General features: G+C 43.5%; 1 protein-coding gene across 1 annotated transcript in view; it reads left to right on the forward strand.

The window, feature by feature from the left end:
• Window positions 1–256: 256 nt before the first annotated feature.
• SMG1 (SMG1 nonsense mediated mRNA decay associated PI3K related kinase) overlaps window positions 257–20,378 on the forward strand; it is a 49,815-nt gene continuing 29,693 nt past the window's right edge. The window contains exons 1-14 of the mRNA XM_072120637.1: window positions 257–517; window positions 10,690–10,847; window positions 11,175–11,324; window positions 14,433–14,569; window positions 14,896–14,954; window positions 16,882–17,095; window positions 17,311–17,436; window positions 17,555–17,627; window positions 17,837–17,934; window positions 18,046–18,219; window positions 19,291–19,515; window positions 19,622–19,723; window positions 19,828–20,097; window positions 20,179–20,309. Of these exons, the coding sequence (XP_071976738.1) occupies window positions 441–517; window positions 10,690–10,847; window positions 11,175–11,324; window positions 14,433–14,569; window positions 14,896–14,954; window positions 16,882–17,095; window positions 17,311–17,436; window positions 17,555–17,627; window positions 17,837–17,934; window positions 18,046–18,219; window positions 19,291–19,515; window positions 19,622–19,723; window positions 19,828–20,097; window positions 20,179–20,309 (1,994 nt within the window). The 5' untranslated portion in view covers window positions 257–440. The remainder of the gene's footprint in view (window positions 518–10,689; window positions 10,848–11,174; window positions 11,325–14,432; window positions 14,570–14,895; window positions 14,955–16,881; window positions 17,096–17,310; window positions 17,437–17,554; window positions 17,628–17,836; window positions 17,935–18,045; window positions 18,220–19,290; window positions 19,516–19,621; window positions 19,724–19,827; window positions 20,098–20,178; window positions 20,310–20,378) is intronic.

The following is a 20,378-nucleotide window of genomic DNA, read 5'->3' on the forward strand; positions in this document are numbered from 1 at the left end:
GCCCAGGGCTCACTGATCACACAGCACATTCTGGAATCCTCCACAGGACACGTCCTCCCCTGCACTGCGCAGCCCATCCGCCAGGTGTCGCTGTATCATTACACAGGAGGCCAGGAGAGCGCCACCAAGCGGACAGCCACGCAGGAAAGCCAGGCAAGACGAGAAGGGGCGGGATCATCGTATCACAGCCAATCACAGAGACAGCACCAGAGAAGGAAACGGATCTGTTAATGACAGCCAATCACGGGACGTAAGTCAGGGAAAGCGGGCGGGGCCTCCGCCAACAGCTCCGGAGCGAGCAGTTCACACAGCGACCCAGAGCCGCCTCCTCCTCAGGAAGCAGGAACCGAAACAACTACTCCCGCCGCGGCCTCGTCCTCCCGTGCTCCGCTCCTGCAGCCTCGTCCTCTGCTGCTGGCCATGCCGGCGAGGGGAAGGTAATGAGCCGCAGAGCCCCGGGGACAAGGCTGAGCAGCAGCAAGACGTATCAGCGGAGCTGGAATGACTGGCAAGCCAGGTCAGTGCGGCCGAGGCCTAGTGCAGCCCGGGGGCGGAGAGGAGGCAGCACCGGGAGCGCGGAGCCCGGCTATAGTGCAGCCACCGGGGGCAGAGCTGAGGCCTGTACTGCCCGGACACAGCCTGACTGCCCCGTCCTGTCACCCCCCTACCGTGGCACAGCCTGACTGCCCCCACATGTCACCTCCTACCCGGGGCACAGCCTGACTGCCCCCACATGTCACCTCCTACCCGGGGCACAGCCTGACTGCCCCCACATTTCACCTCCTACCCGGGGCACAGCCTGACTGCCCCCACATGTCACCCCCTACCCGGGGCACAGCCTGACTGCCCCCACATGTCACCCCCCTACCCGGGGCACAGCCTGACTGCCCCCACATGTCACCCCCTACCCGGGGCACAGCCTGACTGCCCCCACATGTCACCCCCTACCCGGGGCACAGCCTGACTGCCCCCACATGTCACCACCCCCTACCCGGGGCACAGCCTGACTGCCCCCACATGTCACCCCCTACCCGGGGCACAGCCTGACTGCCCCCACATGTCACCCCCTACCCGGGGCACAGCCTGACTGCCCCCACATGTCACCCCCTACCCGGGGCACAGCCTGACTGCCCCCACATGTCACCCCCTACCCGGGGCACAGCCTGACTGCCCCCACATGTCACCACCCCCTACCCGGGGCACAGCCTGACTGCCCCCACATGTCACCACCCCCTACCCGGGGCACAGCCTGACTGCCCCCACATGTCACCACCCCCTACCCGGGGCACAGCCTGACTGCCCCCACATGTCACCACCCCCTACCCGGGGCACAGCCTGACTGCCCCCACATGTCACCACCCCCTACCCGGGGCACAGCCTGACTGCCCCCACATGTCACCACCCCCTACCCGGGGCACAGCCTGACTGCCCCCACATGTCACCACCCCCTACCCGGGGCACAGCCTGACTGCCCCCACATGTCACCACCCCCTACCCGGGGCACAGCCTGACTGCCCCCACATGTCACCACCCCCTACCCGGGGCACAGCCTGACTGCCCCCACATGTCACCACCCCCTACCCGGGGCACAGCCTGACTGCCCCCACATGTCACCACCCCCTACCCGGGGCACAGCCTGACTGCCCCATCCTGATGCCACCCCCTACCCGGGGCACCAAATGTCATCTATTACAAAGTGCACCTCATGTTTAACCCCTTAACGACTTGGCCATGTAGCACCTTCCTGATTTGTTTCAAATCTGCCCCGTGTCACTATAAGTGGTTACAGCTCTGATACACTTTTACATACCCAGGGGATTTTGAGTGTTTTCTCATGACACATTGCACCTCATGATAGTTGAAAAATTTTGGTGATATGTTTTGCTTTTATTTATGGAAATTCTTTACTTTTCTGACTCACATTTGTGACTCTAAATTAACTTGATAACTGGATGTTATGAGGCCTAGAACTTTGGGTGCGATTTTTAACATTTTTCATAAGCACAAAATCGGACTTTTACATAGTTTGTTAACCCCTTGATCGGTTCACAGGGGTTAAAACAAAATCTTCTTTTTGCGGCTTAATGAATCAAATTTTTTTTTTTTTTTTTTTAAACACATTCTTAGAGGTTAAAACACCAAAACGTTCCTCAAAGTTTGCTACCCGATTTCTGCAGAGTGTGCCGGTACCCAATATGTGGTAGTAAACTGCGGTATGTGGACACGCCATGGCCTTGTAGGGGAGTTGTGCCAATCAGAGAAGATTTGAATTTTTGGGCAATTTGGACATAAAAGGGGTTATTTTCTGCGAGATCAGACTTTAAAAATCCTTAATTTTAGTGGCTGTTTAGCTTATCGATGAGACCTTATTAACTCTTTAATGTCTGGAGAAAAAGCAAATCACCAATTCAGGTTCTGGATTTCTTGCATTGGGCCATTCTCCTTGATCTAAAAATGTTATCTTTATTCTAAGGATCCCTATGATTACAGTGATACCTCATGTGTAGTTTTTATATAAGAAAAAAAACTAAAATCCATTTGTTTTAGTTAAGTCATCTTTTTGTACGCACAGCTAATATTTTTTGGCTGACAGGCCTGGTTATTTTTTGTGGGGGGAGTTGTTCTTTTCAGTGGTACCGTTTTCGTGCGTGTAACTTTTTAAATAAATTTTTTAGTGAAAGGATTTGATTAAAAAAATATATAATTTTGGTAAGTTTGTAGGGATTGTTATACGCAGCAATAACAAATATGTGGAGAGGTGTTAATAAGATGTGTGTTTAGGAGACTTTAAAGTGGTTTGCCTGTCAAACAAGTTAGGTCCTATCCACGGGATAACTTGCTGACTGCTGGGGGTCCCACTGATGAGACCCCTACAGATCACAAGAACAGGGAGTCATGTGCACCCCAGTCAGACCACCGAGATGAGTAAAGTAGCTTGAAGCACATGTCTGTTCTGCTCCATTCATCTCTATAGAGTGGAAGGAGATTGCCAAGCGCCATACTCGGCAATCTCTGTCATCTCCATAGAAGCGAGATGTAATAGTACAGCACTGGTTCTGCTGTGTCCATTATGTCCAGCATCAGGAAGGGGTTAATGACTGCCCCACGTCATGAGTGCCCAATCTTATACACCAGGCACCTCATGTCAACCGCGATGTTATCCTTCATGTCTTTCTTGCCTGTGTGTCAGCTGTGTTTTTCACAGCCCCATAGACCAAGAATAAGAATAGGACCACTTCTAAGTGTTTTTTCTTTTTTTTTTTTTTGCATGGATGCAAGGCTGAAAACAGGGCTGAGGAATCCTGCTGTGTGTATGAACCTACATAAATATATTTGGCTGTAAAACAGACACAAAATCCTCACCTGTGGAAACAATCGTGTGCATGAGGCCTGATTCTTGATATGTCATGCGTCTGTATGTGTGATTATCAGTCCATTTCCGTAGCAGCTGCACTATAAAGACAGCGCTCTTATCAAATAAAATACAAAATAATGGTTAAAGGGAATCAATCCTTGTAACCCAGGGGCACTTACTCATAGATTGTGGTAATCTTCTTATATTTGTTATTCATGGCCTCCTTCTTTCATTAAAAAATAAATAAAAAATCAACCTTTGAAATTATGCTAATGAGACAAAAGAGATCTATGAGTAAGTGCCCCTGATTTATCAGGATGGGTTTTGATGGTACATTTCCTTTAAATCAAACTACTGTAGTTCACATTCAGACCCCAGTCGTATAACTAAAAGTCTGGAATGGACTTTGCTGCTGGATTCAGTTGAGGTTGCTGTGATGTTATGGGGTCTCCAGTCCTGCAGAGCTGAAGATGGCGAGGGTCTCTGTGTTGTGTTATTGACTTGAATTCATACTGAATTCCCAACTTCACTCGCAGATTTTTGTTTGGTTATAGAAATATTGTTACTTTTCTTTTAGCGAAAAAGGAAGAGTGTGTCATACCAGCCCAGCAATTGTCAACAATAATAGCAATCTTTATTAGAACAAATATAACGATACAAGACCTCAAAAACATAAAAACACTTAAAGGAAACCTACCACTGCCCGCATGATGAAATCATGCGAGCAGACCACCCGGTAGGCTACTTAATGCTGATGCCGGCACATAGTTTTGTTAGGCACGGCGATCGTTAGTTTAGCTAAAAAAAAACTATTTTTTTGCATATTTAAATGAGCCCTCCGGTGCTACCCTGCGCCATCTTCGGGCTGGCGGTGGCTTCCGATGTTTAATTATTCCTCCTTCAGGTGCCGAGAGCTTGGTGACGTCACGGCTCTCGGCACCTGAAGGAGGAATAATTAAACATCGGAAGCCACCGCCAGCCCGAAGATGGCGCAGGGTAGCACCGGAGGGCTCATTTAAATATGTAAGAAAATAGTTTTTTTTTAGCTAAACTAATGATCGCCGTGCCTAACAAAACTATGTGCCGGCATCAGCATTAAGTAGCCTACCGGGTGGTCTGCTCGCATGATTTCATCATGTGGGCAGTGGTAGGTTTCCTTTAAAGGGCGCAATGAAGCACACTGTACACAACTCGGTGAGGTGAGTACAATATAGTCAACCTCACAAAACCCCTCTGGCTGTTAGAAATTTACATGGTGTTTATGTAAACACATTTTGTAAACAAGTCAACATGCAATACAAGAGTACAATAAACAAGTGAAGCAACACTCACTATATAAACTGTCAGAAGCTTATGTCACAAGGTAAGTAGGTCCAAGAACAGGCAGGGTGTAACAGGAGGGTAAGATACACCAAGTACAGCCAGGGGTCCCAGGTAATCACCCACGGGTACTTTTCTTTTGATGTCTGGTGACATTTTTCAGCGATTAACCCCTTCACGCCTCCATCTTATCTCCGATCGTCGCTCCCCCGAACGTCATCGGGGGGGGGGGGGCGATCGGTTGCCATGGTAGCCTTGGGTCTTCATTTGACCCAAGGCTACATGGTTTCTGCCTATTCATTACAATGAGCCTGTGGCTCATTGTAATGTACACTCACCGGCCACTTTATTAGGTACCCAATGCTAGTAACGGGTTGGACCCCCTTTTGCCTTCAGAACTGCCTCAATTCTTCATGGCATAGATCCAACAAGGTGCTGGAAGCATTCCTCAGAGATTTTGGTCCATATTGACATGATGGCATCATCCATGATGCGAATCTCCCGTTCCACCACATCCCAAAGATGCTCTATTTGATTGAGATCTGGTGACTGTGGAGGCCATTTGAGTCCAGTGACCTCATTGTCATGTTCAAGAAACCAGTCTGAGATGATTCCAGCTTTATGACATGGCGCATTATCCTGCTGAAAGTAGCCATCAGATGTTGGGTACATTGTGGTCATAAAGGGATGGACATGGTCAGCAATAATACTCAGGTAGGCTGTAGCGTTGCAACGATGCTCAATTGGTACCAAGGGGCCCAAAGAGTGCCAAGAAAATATTCCCCACACCATGACACCACCAGCCTGAACCGTTGATACAAGGCAGGATGGATCCATGCTTTCATGTTGTTGATGCCAAATTCTGACCCTACCATCAGAATGTCGCAGCAGAAATCGAGACTCATCAGACCAGGCAACGTTTTTCCGATCTTCTACTGTCCAATTTCGATGAGTTTGTGCAAATTGTAGCCTCAGTTTCCTGTTCTTAGCTGAGAGGAGTGGCACCCGGTGTGGTCTTCTGCTGCTGTAGCCCATCTGCCTCAAAGTTCGACGTACTGTGCGTTCAGAGATGCTCTTCTGCCTACCTTGGTTGTAACGGGTGGCGATTTGAGTCACTGTTGCCTTTCTATCAGCTCGAACCAGTCTGCCCATTCTCCTCTGACCTCTGGCATCAACAAGGCATTTCCGCCCACAGAACTACCGCTCACTGGATGTTTTTTCTTTTTCGGACCATTCTCTGTAAACCCTAGAGATGGTTGTGCGTGAAAATCCCAGTAGATCAGCAGTTTCTGAAATACTCAGACCAGCCCTTCTGGCACCAACAACCATGCCACTCAAGTGTTAACGAGCAGTTGGACAGGTGTACCTAATAAAGCGGCCGGTGAGTGTATAGTGTGCAGAAATGCCATATACAGGCGGTCCCCTACTTAAGGACACCCGACTTACAGACAACCCATAGTTACAGACAGACCCCTCTGGTGAAGCTCTCTGGATGCTTTACTATAGTCCCAGGCTGTAATGATCAGCTATAAGGTGTCTGTAATGAAGCTTTATTGATAATCCTTGGTCCCATTACAGTAAAAAATGTTTAAACACCAATTGTCACTGGGGCCAAGTTTTTTTTTGTCTGGATCTACAATTATAAAATATACAGTTTCGACTTACATACAAATTCAACTTAAGAACAAACCTTCAGACCCTATCTTGTACGTAACCCGGGGACTGCCTGTACTGTGATACAGTTGTATTGCAGTATATGGTAGGATTGATCGGACCGTCTAGGGTTAATGTACCCTAGATGGTCTAAGAAATAGTGGGGAAAAAAAAAGTTTAAAAAATGTGAAAAATGAATAAAATATTAAGTTCAAATCACCCCCCTTTCCCTAGAACTGATATAAAAAAACAGTAAAAATCACAGACATATTAGGTATCGCCGCATCCCAAAATGACCAATCTATCAAAATATAAAACCGGTTACGGCCGGCTGTGTCCTCCGAGACGGAAAATGGCGCCCAAATGTCCGAAATTCGACTTTTACACCTTTTTACATGACAAAAAAAATTATCACAATGTCGCACAGACCTCAAAATGGTAGCAATGAAAACTTCGGCTCATACTGCAAAAAAATGACACCTCTCAGCTCCGTGCACCAAAGTAAGAAAAAGTTAGCGTCAGAAGATGGCAATTTTTTTTTTCTTTATTGTACACATTTGTTTAATTTTTGAAAATGTATTAAAACGCCATAAAATCTAAATTTGCTATCACCGCGATCGTACCAAACCAAAGAATAAAGTAGAGCTGTTATTTGGAGCAAAGAGTGAAAGTCTTAAAAACTGAGCCCACAAGAACGTGACGCTCACGTGGGTTTTTTTCAATTTTTCCACATTTGGAATTTTTTTCCGGCTTCCCAGTACACGGCATGGAATAATAAATAACATCACGGGATAGTAAAAATTGTTACGCACAAAATAAGCCAGGGGTAGGGAACCTATGGCTCGGGAGCCAGATGTGGCTCTTTTGTTGGCTGCATCTGGCTCTCAGACAGATTTTAATAACGTCTAAGCCTGAGTCAAAGAGAAGAGCGTGGGAGTGATGAGGAGCGAAGTGAATATATATATTTTTTTTTTTGCTGTGACTACCTATCTACTCGGGGGCATGTGCTGTGGCTACCTATCTCCTGGGAAGCATGTGCTGTGGCTACCTATATACTGGGGGGCATGTGCTGGGGCTACCTATCTACTGGGAGTATGTGCTGGGGCTACCTATCTACTGGGGGTATGTGCTGGGGCTACCTATCTACTGGGAGGCATGTGGTGGGTGTCAAGATTTGGTGTAGTGAACCCCCTGGGCCACCGTGGATGATGATGTAAGCAGACCAGAATCTAAGTGGCACCTGGTATTCACCAGAGCCCGCCGCAAAGCGGGATGGTCTTGGTGCAGCGTGGTACCACCAGGTCATTCCACAGGCGCTACTTATCCACGGTGGTAGCAAAGGTCGAGGTACAGGATCGCTAGGCAGTCTCGTGGTCAGGAACAGGTGGACATACTCCAGGCAGGCGGCGATGATGCGAGGTCGGGGACGGAGCAAGAAGTCAGGGCTGGCAGCGAAGGAGCAGAATCAGGAACAGTTTGGGGGTCACAACGGGAGGTCAACACTTGGGAAGGGAACACTGTGGAAAGCGTCCTCATAGGCTTGAAGCACTAAGATCCAGCAGGGAATGCTGGGAGTTTCCGATCTTTATAGGAACCCAGGAAGTGGCCAGCGCCAATCAGCAGCGCACTGGCTCTTTAAATCTGCGAGTGCTGGCGCGGGAGCAGGAACGTGGAGATGTGCGTGAGCTTGGAAAGGAGTGCAACCACGGAGAAGGACACGGGTGTGCCTGCGATCCGAGACGTAGATCGCAGGGGCACCTGTGACACAGGGACTACCTATCTGCTATGGGTATGTGCATATGGTACGGCTCTTATGGAATAACATTTTAAAATATGTGGCGTTCATGGCTCTCTCAGCCATAAAGGTTCCTGACCCCTGAAATATGCCCTCACACAGGTCTGTACATGGGAAAATGAAAAAGTTATGGATTTTTGAAGGTGGAGAGAGAGAGAAATGAGCGAAAATACCCTGCGTCCTTAAGGGGTTAATGCTGCAGAAGTGGCTCATGTGGGCCCAGCACTGCTCAGCGATGCATTGTTTCCCGGATGTGCCTGTACATCTATGGGTTTGGATTGTGGGAGGAAACCTACTCAATCACGTAGAGAACATACAAACTCTTTGCAGATGTTGACCCTGGGTCCCCAGCGCTGTAAGGCTGTAATGATAACCCGTCAGGCAAATTATCCCCCAAAACTAAATATATTTTCAAAAACTGCCATTATAATGCATTGTCCCATCTCTTCATTGCCCCTCTACATGCCTGTAAAGTTAAGCAATCATGTCCTAAAGTTGTATGCAAATGAGATGAGAGGTCCTAAGAATCATTATCATATTCAGCTGTTTCTCGCCCCCCCCCCCCCGAATGCTTGATTCAGTCTGTATAATTATGTAATGGCTCCTCCACGTGATTCCTGGTGCAGCCTGTGTGTGTATGAAATACTCCTATACACATGGCTGGCAGCCTGTATAATGTTGTAATGGCTCCTCAATGTGCTTCCTGGTGCCGGCGGCCACAATGATGTGTAGCTGATGTCGGTGTCTCACACATGTCAGTAGATGAAGCACAGACACTAGCAATGCTTTACTATACATTACACACAGACATGAGCAGGGGGAGGAGAGACATCACTTTCTCTCTCCATGTGCACAGCATCATTTACATAATAAAGAAAAGATTAGTTAATTCATACATTAATCATTCTAAAATAAAGGCTGGGATGGATCCTTGTGAGCTGCTCCAACAGGTAGTAGTGACAGGACTAATGACAGAGACCAAATGACAGGTGTCCTTTAATGGGAACCTACCATCAGATCTACCTCAATAGGTTTAATTCCTGATCTTGTGGGGTAAGTGCAGTGAGTCGCAGCCTGTGGGTAGTGGATGTGAGCTGTATTTTTTTGACAGAGGAGGTCCATGGCATAAGCCATAGGCCACGTTCAGACAGCCATGTGCTTGCCAGGTCTGATACCGTGCGTAGCACACAGCAAGGCAAACCCCTGTGAAAAGTGGTTGGCCTGATCACATGTGCGTTTCCATCTAAATGCTTGTGATCGGTAACCAGCACCCATGCAAGACTCTGTGTCCTGCTTACAGATCACCACTGTGAAAGCAGCCTAATGCATGATGTAAGATTACTAGAATTATTTCAATTGGCTATTTAAGCTGTAATCCTTTGTATAAATAACTTCTATTAATGCTGTATACACATAGGAATGAGTTATTTGTACTAAAGTAAATTTCATGCTCCTCCTCAGCAAAAAAAAAAAAAAAAAATTCATCAAAATTTAAGAGGTGTATGATAACCCATATTACAAAATGTTGGTGCGACCTCTGCATTCACCTAGTATTTCTCTTACCCTCTATAATGGAAACGCCAGCAGAGTGCAGCTCCTATTCTTTATGCTACAGACCTGTATCTAGTAAAGCTTTCTGCATATTCGCCACTCATTGCTTTGTCTCCTGCCGCACCTTAAGGAGAAAGATTAGGTGGTTCCCGGTGACAGATCACATAGAAATAGTCCAGTGCACCCAGAGAAAACCAATGCGAGCACAGGGAGAACGTGGATCACCATAAACCCTTTGTCCTGCTCTGATTCAGACGTGGCCTTTGTGCAGTCAAGGAGAACTTTTTCAACACTGGTGTCAGGAAGACTGTTTCTTGGGCTCCGTTCACATTAAATTTATGAGGGATACTGTGGGAGGATTTTTTTGGTGCACCTGGCAGAAGGCTGCAATGCTTAAAGACAACCTGTCGTCAGAATTTTACTCCTCATGCCAGTAACACCTGCTGGTAAAGGGTTAAAAGTCCTCCCCATATCGCCTAAAATGATCTTGCACTGTACCTTATTTTCAGTTGGTTTTATGATATGCAAATTAGTCTAGACGAGTCCATTTCTGAATAGAAGAGTCTTGTTTTCTGCAGGCTGACATTGACCCTAGTTTTCCTCTTGATTGATAGCTAAGTGTGTCTTCTTCAGATCTCAGCCTGAGTAGATGGAGGGTCCTGTTCCTCTCCGCTTTCTTTCCTTACCAGAATACTGTCCCTCTCACTGCAAAAGCACATGGGGGGGGGGGGGGGGGAGGGGGGTTAGTAGGATTTACTGTGCCTGTTCTTGATGGAAGGTTCCCTTTAACACTGTAGCCGTACTGTAGATCATATACTAACTTTTGTACTGCTTAGTCTGTTTAGGTAAAATTGGGGCTTTGGCTAGCTGCCATTTGTCACATGGGATGTAGTTGTGGTTATAGTTGTGGTTGAAGGCGATCTTGACAACCCTTTGGTATCTTGTAGCAGACTCTTCACAGCTGCCTTATCCGAATGAATGATTCTGACTTCTGTGTTTATTTCTCTCCCCGTAGATCTGATAGCGCTTCATCTGACCACGACCCTTTAAAATACTCCACTACTAGAGATCGGGGCAATTCTGCCTCCTATGGATCACACACTTCAAATTCAGCTGGACGACAAAAGCAAGACGATGTCAGGGTCCATACTGAGGTGCACAATGAAGAGGAAGGTGAGGACAGTTGTATATAACCCCTTTTCAAATTAACATGTGTTCTGTTTTTTTTTTTTTTTTTTTTTGGGGGGGGGGGGGGAGGTTGGCTAAATATACAGCACAAAAACAAAGGCAACATTTTCAGTATATTACTATGCCAGGCAATGCCATGGAGTTTCTATCCTCTTATCCACATGCCCAGAGCAGGCAACAGTGATGGATGATAACCAATCTGAGGGATTTTAAATTGGGAGACCCCCCCCCCATCCTATCCTAATCCGTGAATGTATCTTTTCTTCTGGACGTGATAGAGAGTTGGTTGCTATTCGTTCCTTGCTTTTTCAGATGGCTTCAGCATCAATGGTGGATCTGGAGAAAATGCTTTTAGTCGGAAGTCGTTGGGGCAAGAGCTGAGGGTTAACAATGTGAGCCCTGATTTCACTGTTCAGCATGGAAACCGTGCTTTAGTCACAAAAGACATGAGGAAATCACAGGGTACGTTATGATCGCCATGAATGGGAACAATGGATGCATCTTTTCTTATGTCTGGGTATTGTATATTTCTCTTTCTACAATTTATCCAGAAATTCTTCAGTTGTTTTTATTGCAGCTTACTATTTAACAGTTGTAACATTAAAGGACACCTGTCATCAGGTCTCTGTCACTATTTCTGTCACCTCTACCTGTTAGAGCAGCTCACAAGGATTCTATCCCAGCCTTTATCTAGTCATTTCAGACATTAATCATTAGAAAATCATCTATTCTTTATATTGTGAATGAGGCTGGTCACTTGGTCAGAGGCAGTGATGTCACCCCTGTTACCCCTCCCCTCTCCCTGCTCATGTCTGTGTGTAATGTATAGTAAAGCATGGCTAGTGTGTGTGCTGCATCTGCTGACATGCTGCATCCTCCTAATACACAGACACAGATATCAGCTACACAAGTACCTGACATGTACTGCCTGGAGCTGCTGTATCTTTCACATACACACACAGACTGCAGGAGGCGTGGCCACCAGCAAGCACATGGAGCAGCCATTACATGGTGCAACTGTCAGTCAAGCACTGGGGGTGTGGCTGTGCCTCCCACTCATGAATAGAGTGGACAGCTTGAATATGCTAATGACTCAATGGACATTTCACAGGTCATTTGCATACAGCTTTAGGACCTCATTGCTTAAGTTTACAGGCATGTAGAGGGGCAATGAAGGGATAGAGGCAATGCTCTCTAATGGCAGTTTATGAAAATATATTTAGTTTAGGGGGGTTATTTTGCATGACAGGTTCTCTTTAATTCATTTTTCTCGCATCTTTAGAAACTTAAACTACAATTCCAAGTGGTTACAAAACTTTCTCTGGTCCCTTGCATGTGCTTGGAATAAGGTGGAAAGCACCAACGGCCCCACATCAGTTCTGCTTTCACTTCATGTATTATGTGAAAACAAGAACACTAACACTAACCCGTGGATCGGACCCCCCCGGTGTGCTTACCGGGGGATCCGATCCCTCCTGCCGCTGCCCCGGGTTCCGACGAGTGACCCGGGGCTGTCGGCTCCTCTTCTCACCGGGTCCTGCCTTCCTGGCAGGACCCGGCTGTAAGTAACTGAGCATGCTCAGCATGCTCAGTTACTTTCACTATACACTGCAATACAAGTGTATTGCAGTGTAAAGGCTTGAATAAGCGATCGGATGATCGCTTATTCAAGCCAAGAAGTAGAAAATGTAAAAAACTAAAAAAAAAAAAATAAATCTTTTTATAATATAATTAAATAAATAAATAAAATAAAAGTCCCATAATCTCCCCAGTAACACATAAAATGCAAATAAAGTATATAAAACACAAAACACGTACATATTTGGTATCACCGCGTCCGTATTAATCTGTACAATAAATCTAAATCAATATTGAACCCGCTCGGTGAACTACGTAAAAAAAAAACTCGAAAAACTTCCCATAATATACCATTTTTCATCAAACACCATCACAAAAAATGTTCTAAAAAGTGATCAAAAAAAGTTACGGTACCTAATATGATACGACTGAAAAGAACAACTGTTTTCGCAAAAAATAAGCCCTCAACCAGATCTGACAACAGAAAAATACAGAAGTTATGGCCCTGAAAAGTTGTCAATAGTTAAAACAATGCGATTTTCTCCAATATTGGTTTTGCTCAGGAAAATTGAGCAAAATAAGAAAAACTATATAAATGAGGTATCACCGCAATCGTAGTGAACCAGAGAATAAAGATAAAATATTATTTTTACGTTACGGTGAGCGGGGGGAAAAATGCTTACAATCCAAAATAAAAATTTATGATTTTGTTTGTGTCCCCCTTGAAATGGTTAGTAAAATCTCATGAATAAGCTTTAGACTCCCAAAATAAATTATTTATACATTGTATCTCATCCCATAAAAAATAAGCCCTCATATGATCGCATTACCAAAAAAAATAAAAATTTATAGGTCGTACAATGTGACAATACAAATCTGCTGTGAATGGCGCCTCCATTCATTCTATGCTCGGCCGTGCGTCCGTACAGCAGTTACCACCACATATGGGGTATCAGTAAACTCGGGAGGAATTGGGCATCAAGCGTTGCAGTGCGTTTCATCATTTAATTTATTCTGAAACTGTCAGTTTGGCCTAAATGAATGTATTTCCAAAAAAATTCCATAGTTTCTAAATCGCAGGTCCATATTTTTTAACCGATGTGAAACACTTAAAGGGTTAATAGACTTAATAGAAGTTGTTTTACATATGTTGAGGGGTGAACTTTCTATAGTGGGGTAATTTATGGGGTTTTACTATTATTTAGGCCTCTCAAAGTCACTTGAAAACTGAGTTGTCCCTCAAAATGTGAGTTATGGCAATTTTCATGAAAATAAGAAAAATCGCACCTAAAGTTCTGCACCTCATAACATCCTAGAAAAATGACCGGAAGCATAAAATATCATCTCGGCATAAAGCAGATATTCTGTAAATGTTAATTATCAAACTTTTTGGGTAGTTTTACTTCCTGTCTGGAAACCAGAACATTTCAAACTTGGAAAATGAAGAATTTTTACAAACTTTTGCCAAATTTTCACTTTTTTTCAGAACGAAACGCAAAACTTATCACTTAAATTTTATAACTAACATGAAGTACAATGTGTCACGAGAAAACATTCTCAAAATCACCCGGATATGTTAAAGCGTTCCGAAGTTATAACTAATTATCGTGAGACATGTCAGATTTGAAAAATCGAGTCTGGTCATTGAGCTGAAAACTAGTGTCGGTGATAAGGGGTTAAATGACGCCCTTCTTTTAGCTAAAAATAGTTTCCCTTACATCCCCATAAATCAACTTTGTTATATTGCCTGGCACAGAGCTGTCAGTCAGAATAATGGGGTGTGGCTCACTGCCAGCCTCAGAGGACAAGAGTCTGAAAAGCTAATTTGCATAACGAAAAACCGTCTTTAATTAAGGTACAGTGCCCCACTAGCAGCTAATTTTAGGTGGTATGGGGAGGACTTGTAACCCTTTATCAGCAGGCATTGCTAGTCAGGGAGGGTCAAAACCTGGTGACGGATCCTCTTAAACAATTGTTTGTATCTTTCATTAGAGCGATCGCTGTCCTATTCTGATGAGTCCCGACTGTCGAATCTTCTTCGGAGGATCACCAGGGAAGACGACAGGGACCGAAGACTGGCTACTGTTAAGCAGCTGAAAGAATTTATTCAGCAGCCAGAAAACAAAATGGTAAGGTTTGTTTTTCTATGATGCATCATGTTGAGTTTTGATGCTTCCGTTTTTCTTTTGTCCTGTTTAATGCCCGCTCTAGTTTTATAGTAAAAATATTCATGTGGTTGAAAAGTCAAATGATTAGATCTGACATGTGGTTGGTTCCAATTCTGATGTAACCTAAGCCAGTTGAAGATTTATTTATTTTTTTTTTCTTTAAATGTACCTTTTTAGTCCATATTCAGTTGTTCACGAGTTTCTGGTTTTGTATTATCGTTGTTTGTTTCTTTACCTCTAGTTGGCTATAACTATAACGCATTGATACAGTTGTTATCTCTGTGCAGGTGCTGGTTAAACAACTTGACAACATCCTGAGCGCTATAAGTGATGTGTTAAATGAAAGGTCAGTCCTAAATTTACTTGTATGCGTCTTCCATGTACTTCTGGAAAAAAAAATATATATGTATGTATGTATATATATATGTGTGTGTATATATTTTTAGAGGTTTATTCTCTGTTGAAATGAACAACATATGTCCAATTTTTGGCTTTTCTATGCAGTTTCTTTAACCCCTATTTTGGCCTTAAGGACGCGGTCCAATTTTTCAAATCTGCCCTGTGTCACTATAAGTGGTTATAGCTTTGGGACGCTATAAGATATCCACGGATTTAGAGAATGTTTTCTCGTGACGCATTGTACTTCGAATTGTTTTAAAAATTTGGAAAAAATTCTTTAGTTTCAAAGTTCTAAATTCTCTACTTTTGATGCAGATAGTCATAGCACTCAAATTCATAACTTACATTTCCCAAATGTCTGCTTTATGTTGGCATGGTTTTTTAAGATTCCACAGCTTTTACTGTTTAGGTGCCATATTTCAAATTTTTGGGATAATCTGCAAAACCTGTATTTAGATGGTCCTGCTGAACTTTTAATTGACTGCGAGAGGCCGGATTTAATAGCGAGAGCACTTTTAAGAAGTTTGTTAACCCTTTAGAGGTTTTATAAGGATTAAAACAAATTGGAGGTGCGGTGCGAGCAGGCAGGACAGCACTTCCGATCACAAGTCCCACCAACAGCAAAAAAAAGACCCATCATCAAAAATAATGCCGTGTCTGCTATAACCAATGTCCTTCATTTTTATCAGTGCATGACATGCCATGACCAACCAGGGCTATGCATTCTAAAATGTTTCCGCAAATACCATACCTCGCTAGAATATATATTTTTTTTTTTTGTCACTTTTTATGCTCATTCAGATGAATATTATGCGGACTGTAAAAATTGGTTTCCAGTTTCCCTCAAAACTCACAAAAGTAACAAGGTTGGGAATATGAGATTTCCACACTGATGTGACTTCTGAAGGGATTCTATAATTTACTTGCTCAATTCCTCTGCCAGGAAGATGGGACTTGTAATTCATTGAATTGTGGCCTAAAAAGCTAAAATGTGTTCCCTCCATTGTAGGCCCTGCCAATTGTCCAAAAAGCATATAATGGTCATTTTGGGGCAGTAAAATATTAAATCTGGGATCCATTGTGTTCATTCTCTTTAAAAAAAAAAAAAAAAAGAAAAGAAAAGAAAAAATAATAAATAAAGTTAATTTTCATATTTGCTTTGCATTCTGAAAAAAGTGGTAAGCTCTAAATACATGATGATTATCCCATATATATGGACCAAAAATGGTGTAGTATCCAAAATAGGATCACTTCTGGGGAATTTCTGTGATCTTCATTGCCAAATTTCTCTTCTAATGGTGGATAGGGTCTAGAATTGGTTCTAGCTCTCTCTCTCCTGCCAATTGTCCAAAAAGCAGATAATGGCCATGTTGGGGGCATTTTTCATCACAGCAGGAACAGTGAAATAGAATTTGAAGACCATTTTCTCAGTTTCCTTTACTCCATGTGACATGTTGTGATTAATTATAGGAGAAAATTGCATTTTTACCAAAAATTGCCAATTTTTGCCAGTTTTAAAAAGTATGGATAAATCGTATGAATTAAATTTTATCACTGAAAGATAAATCAACATGTTACAAAAAAAAATCCACCAGAATGTCTTGGATATTTAAAATTGTTGTAGAGTTATTCCATAAATTATCCACATACTCCAGATTTTTGAAATCTTGCAAGGTCCTTAAGGGGTTAATATGTGTTATATTTTTTTTGGGGGGGGGACAGATTCATCATACTGGTGGTATTACAGCCCCAGAAGTGGCACACAGGTCTGGGGGTCTCTGTGAAGCCTCCTACAAATAACGGGTTTCTCTTGGTCCTTGCCTCTGTCAGGTTTGTGTAGTTTTGCTAAAGATGTTCTTGTTTTGTTTCTCCAGTAGTAAACTTCTCCAGGAACTGCGGCAGGAGGGGGCGCAGTGTTTGGGCTTGCTCTGCGCAGCACTGAGCTATGAGGCGGAGAAGATATTCAAGTGGATTTTTAACAAATTTAGCTCATCTTCTAAAGATGAAGTCAAACTACTCTTCCTGTGTGCTACTTACAAAGCTCTTGAAACTGTGGGAGAGAAGAAAGCCTTTTCCTCAGTAATGCAGGTACGGAAGGAAAGCATTATTTCTTGAACATGATCTCTTATAGCAGAGCCAATGGTAAGACGCAAGGTTATGTTGGATTGTCCCAGCCTGGGATGCCAAGAAAGTGAACATCTTTGTGCCATTATGTTGGATAGAAAACACCATATGCCTATATGCAATGAAAAACGGTGAATATGATGGTTTGTTGTTGTTGACCACCACCTTCTTTCCTTTAGTTGGTAATGACCAGCCTGCAGTCCATATTGGAGAATCTTGATACACCAGAACTGCTGTGTAAATGTGTGAAATGCATCCTACTCGTGTCCCGCTGCTACCCACATATCTTCAGCACAAACTTCAGGGTGAGTCTTCTATGTAAAACTAAAGAAAAAAAAGCCAATTTCTTTTAGCATCAGTCTTTGCTTGTTCTTTGCCTTTTGACTGCTGTTTGGATTGTAACTTGCTTGTCTCCACTTTAAGGACACGGTTGATATTCTAGTTGGATGGCACATCGACCTCACACAGAAATCTTCACTCACACAACAAGTGTCAGGTAAGGGACACTACCAGGGCAGATCCTCATTGATTGTGTTTATATTCCATTTTGAATAAACCAGTAAGTCAGATGATTCTAGAAATCTCCACAATATTACTTTCACAGCCTAACATAATGAGTCAAGTAAATGCTATTGTAGTTTTTGTCATACTTTGTGCCCTCATTTTAAGTTCTGAATATAGCCTTTGTTTGCCTCGTGCTTATAGGGTGGCTACAAAGCCTGGAGCCATTTTGGGTTGCCGATCTAGCGTTTTCCACTACTTTGTTGGGGCAGTTTCTAGAAGATATGGAAGCCTATGCTGATGTAAGGAACATTTTATACTGCATAACACACATTATATTTTATGACTATTCCACAAATCTGCTCAAAACCTGAAAGTTGTTAATTCCTTTCTTCTTACTTTGTCCTCTGCAGGATCTCGGTAACATTGCCTCTGGTGAATCTGTTGATGAAGACATTCCTCCTCCATCAGTTTCATTGCCTAAGCTGGCAGCACTTCTCAGAGTGTTCAGTACGGTGGTACGAAGTATTGGGGAAAGGTTCAGTCCTATCAGAGGTCCTCCAATTACTGAAGCTTATGTGACTGATGTAAGAGTTAACAACATTGAGATGAGAATAAAAACTGCTTTTGTTGATTCAGCAGGTTATCTGTAAAATATTATTTGGTAAACTACACTCCTGTTTTCTCATTGGGGCATATGAATGGCTTAGATCAGCGTTTCTCAACCTGTGTGCCGTGACCCCGGTGGGGGTCGAAAGACCAAAACAAAGGGGTCTCCTAAAGCCATCGGAGCCACGATTTTATGGCATTTTTGGCACAAATACAATATTCTTGTACATGGTTAGGGTCACCACAACATGAGGAACTGTATTGCGGGGTCACAGCATCAGAAAGGTTGAGAACCACTGGCTTAGATGGTCAAGGTCATTTCATCAGGGACCCCATAAGCAAAAACCAGCCAGATTAATTTGTATAGCTACGTTTCTCTAAAGATGGTGATATAAGGCTTCCCTCTGTAAAAGCAATTGGATGTTGTTTGGAAGTGAACTAATCAGCTTTAAGGAATGTTCCATGAACAAGGAGGGAGGGCTTGGATAGGTATCCTTCTTCAGGTTGCTCTGGTACTTCTAGTTTTGGCCCAGTGAGAAGTTCTGGGGAGAGAGGGTACGCTACTTCAGTTCAATGAGTGTTGTTCTCCGGCACAGCACTCATTGGCTGATCCCATTTAATCTGAGGAACTTCTGGTTGGGCATAGGGGTCAAAACTAGAAGTATCTGAGCAAGAGAAGTATGTGTGTGGTTGTTGTTTTGCAACTGCTCCTGAGGGTTTTCCATATTCAAGGAAAAGTTAAATGTTATAAACTGGAAGCATTTTGTAACATAGATCCCTGAGAAATTCTTCAAATTGAAGATTTTACTTAGTGATTCTCTCTTTTTGGTCTAGAGGCTGAATTGAGGCCAGTGGTGTCCTAAGTTGTTAACCCTTTAAATTGTGACTGTTTGTTTACTTTTGAATTGATGCCTAAAATAACTGGGTACGAGCTGTATGACCGCAAAGCTTATGTAGATGCCTAGACCTATTTCGGCAGTGGTCCTGATTTTAATTATTGATCAACAATTTTTCCACTGAAGTGAAATTTTTCTTATTTAAATCCTCAGATCTTGTATCGTGTGATGAGATGCGTTACAGCAGCCAACCAGGTCTTCTCTTCAGAGACGGTATTAACAGCTGCCAATGAATGTGTTGGTGTGTTACTGGGCAGTATGGATCCCAGCATGGCAATACACTATGAAATGATAATCGCTTACGGGTTAGACCAGCTGGAAAACTGTCAGACATCCGGTACCGATTACATCATCTCTGTCCTCAATTTACTGACACTAGTACGTATGTTGTAAGGGTTTTCTCATTACCACAAATACATTGTTCTCCCAGGACCTAGGAGAAGGGGGATTTATCACGTTGTCTCCATGTTTTTAATTCTTTCAGATTGTCGAACAGATCAACACGAAATTACCTTCATCTTTCGTGGAGAAACTATTTATGCCCAACTCAAGGCTGCTGGCGCTACGGTTCCATAAGGAGAAGGATGTAAGAAATTTTGTTTCTAGCATTTTGTATAGCTCCTTTTATAGCCTCAGGAAGGGCTAAGCCCTGTAAATGGTTGGCTTTAATATGTCCAACCTCATTTTTAGGTAATTGGTGCAGCAAATGCCCTGTACCAGGCAGTATTGACACTGAAGAACATTCCCGTTTTGGAAACTGCATATAAACTGATTTTAGGGGAAATTACGTGTGCGTTAAACAGCCTCTTGGGTTTCCTGCAATTACCCGAAGCCTGTGCCGAAATCCAGCATGAAGCCTTTAAGAACCAAACTTTTGGTGTGGACAGCGCAAAATTTGTTGCTGTGTTTGACTTGAATGTTCTGACGACAATTGGAAATGCAAAAAATTCACTGATTGGGGTAAGTTCTCGAAATATTAAATGATCAGCTGCTTGTGTGTCTCGCAATGTATATTTTATGTCTGTTCCTGCTTTATTACAGATGTGGGCCCTGTCTCCCACCGTGTTTGCATTGCTGAGCAAGTACCTCATGGTTGTACACAGAGAGATTGCTGTTCACTATCCAGAGGTCCAATACTCTGTGCTCTGTACATTGTATTCACATTGTACCAGGTATGGGAGTGCATGTTAACTTTTATTTTGACACAAAAGTTATCTCAAAAGTACCAATTCCTCTAAACT

This window comes from Engystomops pustulosus, chromosome 8 (assembly GCF_040894005.1).
Source record: "Engystomops pustulosus chromosome 8, aEngPut4.maternal, whole genome shotgun sequence".
Classification (NCBI taxonomy): Eukaryota; Metazoa; Chordata; class Amphibia; order Anura; family Leptodactylidae; genus Engystomops; species Engystomops pustulosus.